This window comes from Acyrthosiphon pisum, chromosome X, assembly GCF_005508785.2.
Source record: "Acyrthosiphon pisum isolate AL4f chromosome X, pea_aphid_22Mar2018_4r6ur, whole genome shotgun sequence".
NCBI lineage: Eukaryota > Metazoa > Arthropoda > Insecta > Hemiptera > Aphididae > Acyrthosiphon > Acyrthosiphon pisum.
In genome coordinates this window covers 17,664,440-17,675,924 of record NC_042493.1, presented here as the reverse complement: position 1 = coordinate 17,675,924, position 11,485 = coordinate 17,664,440, and the positions used below count along the sequence as shown (strand labels likewise).

At 27.9% G+C, this 11,485-nt stretch overlaps 1 protein-coding gene across 1 annotated transcript; it reads left to right on the top strand.

Annotated features, from left to right (window-relative positions):
• Positions 1–469: 469 nt before the first annotated feature.
• Positions 470–1,801, top strand: LOC103307996 (putative nuclease HARBI1). The gene is made up of 3 exons (XM_008180575.1): positions 470–760; positions 829–1,047; positions 1,220–1,801. The coding sequence occupies exons 1-3, from the start codon at positions 470–472 to the stop codon at positions 1,799–1,801; spliced, it is 1,092 nt and encodes a 363-aa protein (XP_008178797.1).
• Positions 1,802–11,485: the final 9,684 nt, after the last annotated feature.

Below are 11,485 nucleotides of genomic sequence, written 5' to 3'. Positions count from 1 at the left end.
TATTAATTGACTCAAAGCCTTTTTGTTGGCTGGAAGATAACGTATTGATCAACTTGGTTACGTCGTCTAATGTTAGTTGCTTTTTGATTGGAATTCCATTTTTGCTACTAGTAGTGGTAAGAGGTGGAGTTTTCGGACCAGGCATGTCGACGGAGTGATCAGGACAAATCCAATTACTGCTTGGTTTGTTATAAACAATAACAGTGTTATTCATAGTCAAATTGGACCTGGTTTAACAATGGTTTAATAGTAGTTTAACAATAGTTTATCTTTTTTGATATTCATAGACAATAAACTTTATTTAGACCATAGACTAAGTTTAACGATCAACCTCTGATTTATAAACTAGGTAAACACTAGGTTTAAAGCTGGTTTATTATAAAAATCACTGTTATCTTAATAATATGTATTATCATTTAATTTAATTCATTCGTGTTTTAAAAACTTGTGCGTTTTATACTTACGAAAAATGGATATCGGTAATGTACAAAATGTTAGACGCGTAAGAAATTTAAGAAATGTGCATTTTATTAGACAGCGGAAAATATATAAGATTCGTAAAAATCCTTACATCGAACTTACTAATAATGAATTTCGTAAAAAGTATCGATTTTCAAAAGCAGAATGCTTACAAATCGTAAACGAAATTCGTGACTTTTTACCTCGAGCAGTTAACAATCGCGGAAAACCAATTTCACCGAGCTTACAATTGTTGATTGCACTTCGTTATTTAGCTAGAGGACAATTAATTATTGATTATGTTTATAGTAATAGTTTATCTACAAATTTAAAACAAATTAAAGCGTACCTATATTATTATAATTTAAGGTTCAGGACGACAGTGGAGACTTACATGGTGTTAGTCAACCGACAGGTAGTCGATGTTTGAGTCAAATTTGTAGATCACTAGCATCATTAAAAAATAATTATATTAAGTTTCCATTGACCAATGAAGAATTAGCTACTAAGAAGGCAGATTTTCATAGAAAATTTAATATGCCTTCGATAATTGGTGCGATAGATTGTACACATATACGGATCAAAAAGGTGGCGGGTGACTACGCTCAATTGTACATCAATAGAAAAGGCAAATGTTAACTAAGCCATATAGGTAACATGTATTTTATAATAGGTACTCAAATTTATAAAATATAAAGTTAAAATCTTGTTAAAATTATATTTAATACTTATAAATAATAATTAATAACTAATAATTTAGGTAATTTGTGATGCAAATTGTCATATATTGCATGTAATTGATCGTTGGAGAGGAAGTGCACACGATTCAAGGATTTGGAACGAAAGTCTTATCAAGGAACAATTTGAAAATGGATCAATAAATGGTATCTTACTTAGTGATAGTGGTTATGCTTGTACTCCATATATGTTGACACCAATTCTTAATCCTCAAAACGACGTGGAGCGGCAATACAATTACACACACATCAGAGCAAGAAACACAATAGAGAGATTATTTGGACAAATCAAGCAACGTTTTCGCTGTCTATTGCGAGGAATGACCATAAGTCTCGAGAACGCTAAAGTTGATATAGTGGTATTATCAGTGTTACACAACATGAAATTACATTTTAAAAAACACTTAAATATCAATAATATAAATCCTAACGATAACAACAATAGTAGCACAGAAGATAGTAGTGAAGACGATGATTATAATGAAGAAAGTGAAAGTGATAGTTCTGCAGATGAGGACAATTATAATGTTGTACAAATAAACCAAAATAGAGGTAATGTAGCAAGAGCAAAATACATACGACAGTTTTTGATTAAACGTATGTAATATGTATATATTATAGGTAGATTACATATCATATTATTATTAGTAAAAACTTTTTTTTATTTTTATTCTTGTAACTTTTGTAAATAAAAACAAATCTCATAATATATTTTATAGTACCTAATAATTATCATTTTAATATTAAACAATATATTTTTGTAACGGTCGTAAATAAATAGTATAAAAACAAATCACATAATATATGTTATTACTTATAGGTATCTAAATAACTGATAACATAGTTATAAATATAATAAAGAATAATGTTTAGTATTTTATAATAATTGAAGTATATAGGTATAGGTTTAACAGAATTGTTGAGTAATATAAGTAGATGACAAGAAATTAAAAATGTAATCTGATACCTATATTTAATCAGAACAGTTTAAATCTTGAATCTGCTTCAAGTTCTCCAACTGTTTTATTTTTAATTCATAATACTTCAATTTTGCTTCGTTTATGAAAGAGCGCTGGAGATGTTCTAAAGTCAAAAACTTTTTTTCTAATTCAAACTTTTCTTTTTGTATTTTTAATAAATTTGCTTCGTATTCAGTCATTTGTATATCTAAATTATTTCCGTTAAATCCTTGATTTTTTTTTTGTACCTAATACAAATACAAATTCTACTATTAAGACATGTTACTACTTACTAAGAACAGTACCCCCATATGATTTCAGTACTTATACGTTTATACGTATCGTTGTATGGTGCGTCACTATTGATTTAACAATTAATTGTAATATATATAATATATAGTATTACTATTATATATAATAAATATTTGATATTATTTTTGTGATATTTAATTAAATCATATAAAAAATAAATTACTAATAGCAATACAACTTTATTATATTTATATAACATAATTAGGTCACATTCTATGATAGTAAAAAACATTACTTTTTTGGTCTGGTTATTTGTAGTAGGTGAATAATTGTATTCATTTTCATCTACTTCCTCAAGACCAGGTCTTATCATTGAACAACTTTGATTATTTTTTTGAAGGTCTTCATCGTGTATTGATACGTCATGACCAGGGTTCGGATTTTATAGCACCAAAAATCCTAAAATATGCGCTGTAATATGATCAAAAAAACCGTAAAATATGCTCTATAAATATGCCCTAAAAACATCAAAAATAGCAACAAATAAAAATAAATACAAATCAAAATTTATTCAATTTATCATTTAACTTTATTAAATCATTTATTTATAAAAAAAACTAAAATCTTCGTTTACAGTTTAAAAAAATTTGTATGTACTGATTAACTTGATACCTTGAATTATGACATCGTTTGTACGCAACTATTCAAAATTATCTGAGTAAATAAGAATAAAATTCAAGTAATTATTATTTATTAATTAAATAATATTTTATTTATTTTACCTGAGTTACACTGTATGATGAGGTGTTTTGCCAAATTTTCAAATTTGAAGTTTCGGCGGTTATCAGTCAACAATGACTTGTAGGTCGAAAAAGAACGTTCAACATTAACTGATGTAATAGGTGAATACTTAAAAAATACTATATCGTCACTAGTCAATTCTTCAAGATATCCGTCTAATTCGCTATTTTCCTCTTCACCTGACAATATTTTAGAAATGCGTTTTAATGTTGACAAGCCATTATTATTTTCAAATACAGTTTTAAATTTATTTTTTACTATTGTACCTGCTTCACCCCGTAATGATTTGAACGATTCTTCGATATCCTCGATTATTTTTAACACCGTTATTAAAGAAAGGCCTTTTATTTGTAGTTTATTTATTCCTTCTACGAGAATTGTGAAGTTTGATTTTATATACGCTAGGTTGCTATCAAGACCGGGCTTAACTATGTATTTTTTAGTTTTTTTTATACTCACTGCATCATCTTCATCGAGCTTTTCAATAACACGGCGAACAGTGCTCAAATTTTCACAGTAATAAATGACAGCGTTAATCCATGATCCCCATCTTGTAATTATGGGATCTGGTGGCAAACATATACCTGGAGCCTCTATTTTAAATGTTTCGACTCTAGTAGGTGCTTTCTTAAATACTTTTTTACAATTTGCGATTACTTTGTCAACAGTGCTAAAGTGGTCACGAACCTGTTCGGCAATTCTATGTAAGCCATGTGCTGCACATGTGACACCTATACCCACCGGACATGATTGAAATTGCCAATACTGTTCAATTATTTGATAATTAACTTATTTGTCAAGGGGGTCCCCCAAATGTCATAAACTTTCCACGTATCTACGTATATTTAAAATATTTTGGAAATAATTAATGTTGTATAATATTGTTTTGTAATATTTAATTATTTGAAATTAGGTATTCACATAAAAAACACTCACTTAGAAGGTACAATATGGCGCCATGATAAATGTTCTATTCTAACTGATTTGAAAAAGAGATGCGGAAAATGCAATTTATTATTTCCTCAATTTAGGACTTATAAAAAAAGATTGACTCAAAACAATAAATCGTATTATGTGGGTTCAGTTCAGAAGACGTAGTGTACTAGGTAATATATTAAGAAGAACCAAAACTGTCAAAAAGTCAAATAAAAGGTAAAATTATTATCATTAGGTATTATAATATATATAATATATAATATATATTAAGGATGTACAATGATTTATATTTATATTAATCTAAGATTTAAGTCAACCATCCAACGATTAAACATGTTATTGAATAAAGAATAAAACAAATCAAAATAATTAACGAATGAATCTATTGATAATGTATTTAGAATGGACAAATTTAATACATCTCAGAAAACAATAGTTAATGAAATTATTACTGCCAGTAGTCAAAATTTGAAAAATAGAAGTTATTCAGAGGACTGGATTTTATTATGCATTTTATTAAAAATAAGGTACTTCCACATATACTTGTACATTAAATATAAATCCTGCATTTTAAAATACTTCAACTAAAGTCTGAAACATTTTGAAATTTTAATTTTTAATTTATAGATCTTCAACATATAGATTTTTGAGGGAGTAAGACATTTTACCACTACCTTGCCCAAGAACAATACGCAATTATTTATCTTTAATAGATGTTAAATGTGGCTTTGACCAAAAATGTTTTCAGTTATTAAAAAAAAAAATAGGAATACTTAAACCCGAACAAAAGCATGGTATGCATGTATATGATGAAATATTTTTGGGAGAAAGTTTTAACGTAAATTCCCAAACATTATCCTATAGTGGTTTAGAGGATTTTCGGGGAGAAGTTGATTCATGCGGATTAAAAGCAAACCATGCATTAATTTTTATGTATCAAAGTTTAGCTATGAACTTTACTCAGGCAGTATTTACATCGAGAGGACCTGTTAAAGGTACTTTTTCAAATCTATAAGATTCCTTTTGTTCAGATTTACTAATAATACTAAATTATGTATGTACTTGTCATTGGTGTAGGATGTAGATTGTAAACAATTAAATACCTACTTGTATACTTTGTCCAGTGAGAGAATGCCGACCTAAATCGGTGGACAGAGCATAGTATCTGTTTTATTCTACATTTCTATTTGTTATATGTTATTTATTATTTGTCAGTGTTTTATTCTATATTTCTATTTGTTATATGTTATTTATTATTTCTTTGGTGTATGGTATAAATGTCTTAAGTCAAAAACAACTAGTTTTCAGGAAGATTACACAAAACATTGAAAAATCATTCAAAATCATTGATAATAATGTCTGGGCTGATAATTAATTTATTTTAGTATTCAATGTACCAACTTTTGTATTAACTATTTAGTAGAACTTTAAAATCAATTTTTCATTGTTTTTAAGTGACTTAAGATATTTGGATTTTTATTTTATATGACTTACGCTATATGTATCATTAAGTTTCAACAAGGTATGCATTTAAAATGATAACTTTATTTTTTTTTATTTTAGCAAAATATATAATAAAAATAACTTGAAAACTGTAAAATAACATTGCAATACAATAGAATAAAACAAAATAAACGTATAACCTGTTAAATAAAATAAAACAACAAAAATAATATTTTAAATTAATAAAATAACAACATGCTGTTTGAAAAAATAAAATAAATTATTTAACAGCTAATTACTTTTCAATAAAACAAAACAAAATAGAATGTAAAATAAAAATAAACTTATAACCTGTTTAGCAAAAATAAAAAAAAAAAACAAAATATTTAATAATAATAAATCACATTTTTATCACAATAGGTATAGTCATATACCTACTCATATAATTAGTAATCAGTCATCAAAGTTTACCTCATCAAGATCTGGATCATTGTCAAAAATGTCATTTGTTGCTTTTAATTCTGAATAAAATCTATGGAATGTAGGTGGTATTAATGGAAGGAGATCTAATAAATCTTTTTTCTTCTCCTTTGAAATTAAAACTGGCTCAGAATATCTTTTCTCAACATTCAAATCACCAAATTTTCCACGACGCCTGAAACTTAATGATTTGAATGAGGCATCCTCTTCAAGTGTATTTTTATAATTAATTATGCCTTTATCAGATTTTCTGTATTGTAGCCACTGCACATCATGCCATTTAAATGGTTCACGATCTGTATTTATTTTATGAGCAACTAAAGGACCCTTCAATAGCTTAGCAAAATCAAAGAAATCATCTTGTGCCATTTCTATAACTTTAAACTTATTTTTTTTCCCAGTACTTCTGACAAGTTGATACCAATCATGTGGGTGGAATATAGGAACTTGAATTTTTTTTTTCTGTTTTTCTATTAGAGAATGGTCAACATCACATTCCATGTGAGTATGCCCTGGAACTAAAAATTTATGATTTATAATATTTACATTAGGCAACATATGAATGATTTTGAGGAACATGGCCGATACATGAGAATTTTTATTCTGTCCACCACAAGTGTCAGAGTAAAATGTAACTTCAGTTACATTGTTTGGTGTATTATTAATTAAGTGTTTAAATAAACAAGAAGCGATTTCATTAGCACCTCTGCCAGCAACTGCTTCATGCCACATGTAGTTAAATGATTGGCCTTCAGCGTTATTATGGATAGTTAAATTGAATGTCCATAGCTGTCTTTTATAAAATGCTACCGAAGACTGCAGATATGGCGTAGGCAAGCATTGCTGCAAATCAAATGAAAAACATTCCTTTTCAGGATTATTCTTGGAGATTTCTTTATCAATAGCTTTACTGCTATAACCAAGATCTGCATTAGATTGATGAACATTTAAAGTATTTTTATAAGTTATCAGCATATCTTCATTTTTGGATTCTTCTGCAGTTTTAATTTGCATTTGAAGAGTATCACATTTATGACAAGTATCTACCTTAGGCTTTTTAAAACTTAACTTTAACTTATGAAATTCTCTTTCATATATAAATCTAGACACAGTACTATTATGAATATGATTATCCTTGTACATTTGGTACATAATGTTTAAATTTAAATGACTCTGTAAATATTTTTTGTCATTTTTTTTTCTAGTATAGTGACTTTCATGCGCAGGAAAAGAGTTAATGTGTGCAATTACTTCTGCTAAAGTATTTTCTGTAGTTTTATTTGATGATGATTGTCTTCCACGCTTATCTGGAGCTGAAATACCAGAAACACTCTCTAACTTGTTTTTGATTACAGACCTTATGAATCCTTCTTTTTCGTCCAATGTTTTACAAAAACAATCTTTGCATACTGAATGGCGTTTACCATTAATTTCAAAAAAATAATTTAATATTAAGTCTCTGGTTTTATTGCTATTAATACACCTAACACGAGAAGTTTTTTTATCAGCAGAATTAATTAAGGAAGATATAAAATTAACTCTTTTTTCATGATCCCCTAAACTCCAGTATTCATTAAATATAGAACTTCTTATGTCATCAGTAAGAATCTCAATGCACTTTTTTCTGCAAAATTTTAAAGGTTGCATTTGTCTTCCAGTCACTTCATTACCACTTGAATTCACATAAGGTAGCCCTCTGTGTAATTTGAGTGTTCTTTCTTTTCGAACAGCCCGAGACCACTTTTTTTTATTGGACTTATCTGTCTCATCATGTGTCGGTTGAATATCAAGTTGTTGTAAATTATCATTTATAGGCTCTGAATTGGTTACACTTTCAGTCTCTGAGTTGGGACAGTATGATTCATCTTTGAATAAATCATCATCAATAGAGTCATCCTCAGAAAATGAAAGTGTGCGTTTCTTACTTATAGTTTTTATTATGTTCGTTGACACGTCTTCATCTTCTGTACAAACCAAATCTTCAATGCCTTCAAAATCATTTTCCAGTAATACTGCTAATTCTGGTTCCAGTGGTAGCTCAATTGGTTCAATTGGTTCTGACAAAATAGAATTAATTATTTGAATATTTTCTTTTACTAAGTAATAATAATATTATACAATATTTAAATCAAAGTAAGTATAAAATAGCTCTATATACATTATAAAAGAAATTTTATTATATTATTTATAATGCATCTAGCTTAATAATTTTATTAATTTGTATAACATTACTTATTATAATTGTATTAATAAAGATGAACATTAACATTGTATTTTTACTTACTATTATTAAAAATATTATTACACTTATTACTACTGACAGCAACGCTAACCATTTTTTTACATCTCTGTGACCGTGCTGACAACATTTTAAATTAAAAGGTATTTTAACCAACATTTAAATAATAAAACTTAATAATAATGAAAATCATAAGGTTTGTTTTTATATTATTTTGGCTATTAATAGGAGATAATAATAATATTATATTATAATAAGCAATTTGGTTACTGTGTTAATTACCAACACCAGCTGCTGTATTGTTGTTGATATCTAACTGATAAGACAATATTATTGTTATAATCATTAATCAGTAATCTACATAAAAATAAAAGTCAAGAGTCATCATTATTATTATTGTTTATATTATAATAACTTAAATAACTAACTGAAACATTTGAAAATCGGTAGGTACAAAAAGCATAAGACGACTTGTGCTATTTTGATCAATGATAAATTATTGAAATTTATGGTATAAAAATCTTAACTTGACTTAAGATTATAAGACCATTTTAAATTATCGATCTTGTCTGATCCAAAACTCTTAACTAGACATACGTGTTTTGTACCTAATATAAAGTGACTTAAAATGTTTAAACCAAAACAAATTTCACTGATAGTGAGTTATAGTTTTGACTTACGTTATCTGTACCAACAAAATATAAAAATATAAAATAATTTGATTCTAATGATACCATAATCAAAAAATGTCAATTTTTGACTTAAGACATTTATACCATACGCCAAAGATTTGTTAGTGTAACTAACCAAACCTACTATTGAAAATTTTGAATTATGTGTTGCATGTTTGTGATATAGATTTTAGGCATTGTATTCATGTTTCATTTGATATAATAATTATCAACATGGTAAGTTCTTAAATGTTCACCTATTTTGAATGTAATATGGTTAAATACTTAAATATTAATTATTATAACTTATAGGTATCGTTTTGGCACAATTAGTTATTAAATCTATTTGTTTATTGGAAAATATTGGTTTGAGGGTTGATGGCGTAGTTTCGGATGGAGCATCTACCAATCGAAAGTTGTGGGTAGAACTTGGCATAAGTGGACAACAAAATAAAATTACTAACTCATTTGAGCACCCATTGAATCCCAAGCGGAAAGTTTTCATGTTTGCCGACGCTCCTCATCTGATAAAAAATATCAGAAATAGACTCCACAATATAAAAAAGTTTAAGGGTTAGTATAAATTTAGAAATTTGTATCAAATTAATAATTCAATTTAATGTTATTTGTTTTTAGGTATCAGCGGAAACCCCATTTATAAGATGGTCACATTATCTTGATGTGTACAATAATGACATAAAAAGAAATTCAAATTCACCAACAAAAGTTTGTCCCAAAATTACTTTAAGATATTTAGAAGTTGATGGCTTGAGTAAGATGAGTGTTAAATTGGCTAGTACACAGGTAACATATCTTATGATTACTAAAATATCAAAATAACAATAATAAATATAGGTATAGTTATTAATTTGAATAAAATATTTATATTTCAGGTTTTAAGTAAATCTATGGCTAGGGGAATAGAATTTTATCGTAATTACTGCAAAGTAGAATCTTTAAAAACTAGCCATTTTTTTGACCGTTTTAATAAACTATTTGATGTGCTAAATAGAAAATACCCAGCAGAAGGAATTAGAAATGGTGGTCTTGACTTTCAGGTATAGTGTAATATGAATCAAAATATAATCCTAATAGTTATTTACTAAATTTAATCAGATTTTAGAAGAGAATCTCAAATGGATAAATTGTCTGGAAGACCAAGTTAGCCTAACGATTGCGCTCCGTGAAATATATGTCTTGCCCTTATAAATATAGGTCTTTGCCCAATATACATTTTAAATACATTTTTAATACTGTCGAAGTGGTAAAGTTGGCTTGGTTAAAAATTGTTTCTTACACATTTCATTTACAACTACGAATTACATTTTTTTTTTATAATAAAATTACATGTCCACATTAGTATACATATTTTTTTTAAATTATAATATGCCCAAATATGTATAAAAAAAATCAATAAAATTACAAAAACTACGAATTACATTCTTTTTTTAATAGGTAATAATATTATAATATGTCCACATTAGTATACACTATTAATATATATATTTTTTTTAAATTATAATATGTCCAAATAATTATGTATAAAAAAAACTCAATAGAATGACGAATTACAATTTTATCGCACAAAATTGTGGTCCCATCACTTTCAAATATTCTAGTATAGATATTTCATTTTGTTCTAATTTTGTCCAAGTTTGCAATATAAATTTCAATTTGTTGTCACAGGGGTTAAAACCCAGGAAAACACAGAAGTAACGATAATGGCATATGCAGATGATATTATGATAGTAGCTGAATCGGAAGCAAACCTGAAAACGACAACAGCAGACTTAATAGAAAAAGTAAAGATATGGGATTAGTAATTAATGAGAGTAAGACAAAGTACATGATATTATCACGCAGAATACACAACCAAACAGAATTAGCAGTAGGACAAATGAGATTTTAAAGAGTAGAAACTTTTAAATACCTTGGAGTAGGACTGGACACAATGAAGTACAAAGAAGAATAACTGCATCTAATAGATGTTTTGGAATGTTAAGACCACTCTTTAAATCTAGAATCCTCTCAAAAAAATCGAAAATAACAATGTATAAAGTACTTGTCAGGCCTATTGATCTGTATGCATGCGAGGTATGGCCTTCAACAAAAACAGATGAAAAAAAGCTAGCAATATTCGAAAGGAAAGTACTAAGACAAAATATATATGGCTCAAAATAGAATGAGGAAACCGTACGAAGAACGTAGAACTAATGATGATCTATATGAACTATACAACCAACCGGACATAGTAGCAGTAATGAAGAGCAAAAGAATCGGATGGGCAGGACATGTCTGGCGTGCTGAAGGGAAAATATTAAATAAAATAACTTCATGGAAACCAAACAAAAAGAGACCCCTCGGCACACCAAGACAACGATGGAGTGACCGAGTATATCAAGACCTAAGGCTAATAGGAGTTGAGAATCTGGAAGAGATGGCAAATGATAGAGAACGAAAGGAGGAGGTGGTAGCTGCGGAAAAGGCCCTTAATGGCCTAAACTAAGC

Coding starts and splice junctions, on each gene's coding strand:
- LOC103307996 (XM_008180575.1), top strand. CDS start 470: ATGGATATCGGTAATGTACAAAATGTTAGACGCGTAAGAAATTTAAGA. Junction 761..828: donor GACAATTAATTATTGATTAT/GTTTATAGTAAT, acceptor TTATAATTTAAG/GTTCAGGACGACAGTGGAGA. Junction 1,048..1,219: donor CACATATACGGATCAAAAAG/GTGGCGGGTGAC, acceptor CTAATAATTTAG/GTAATTTGTGATGCAAATTG.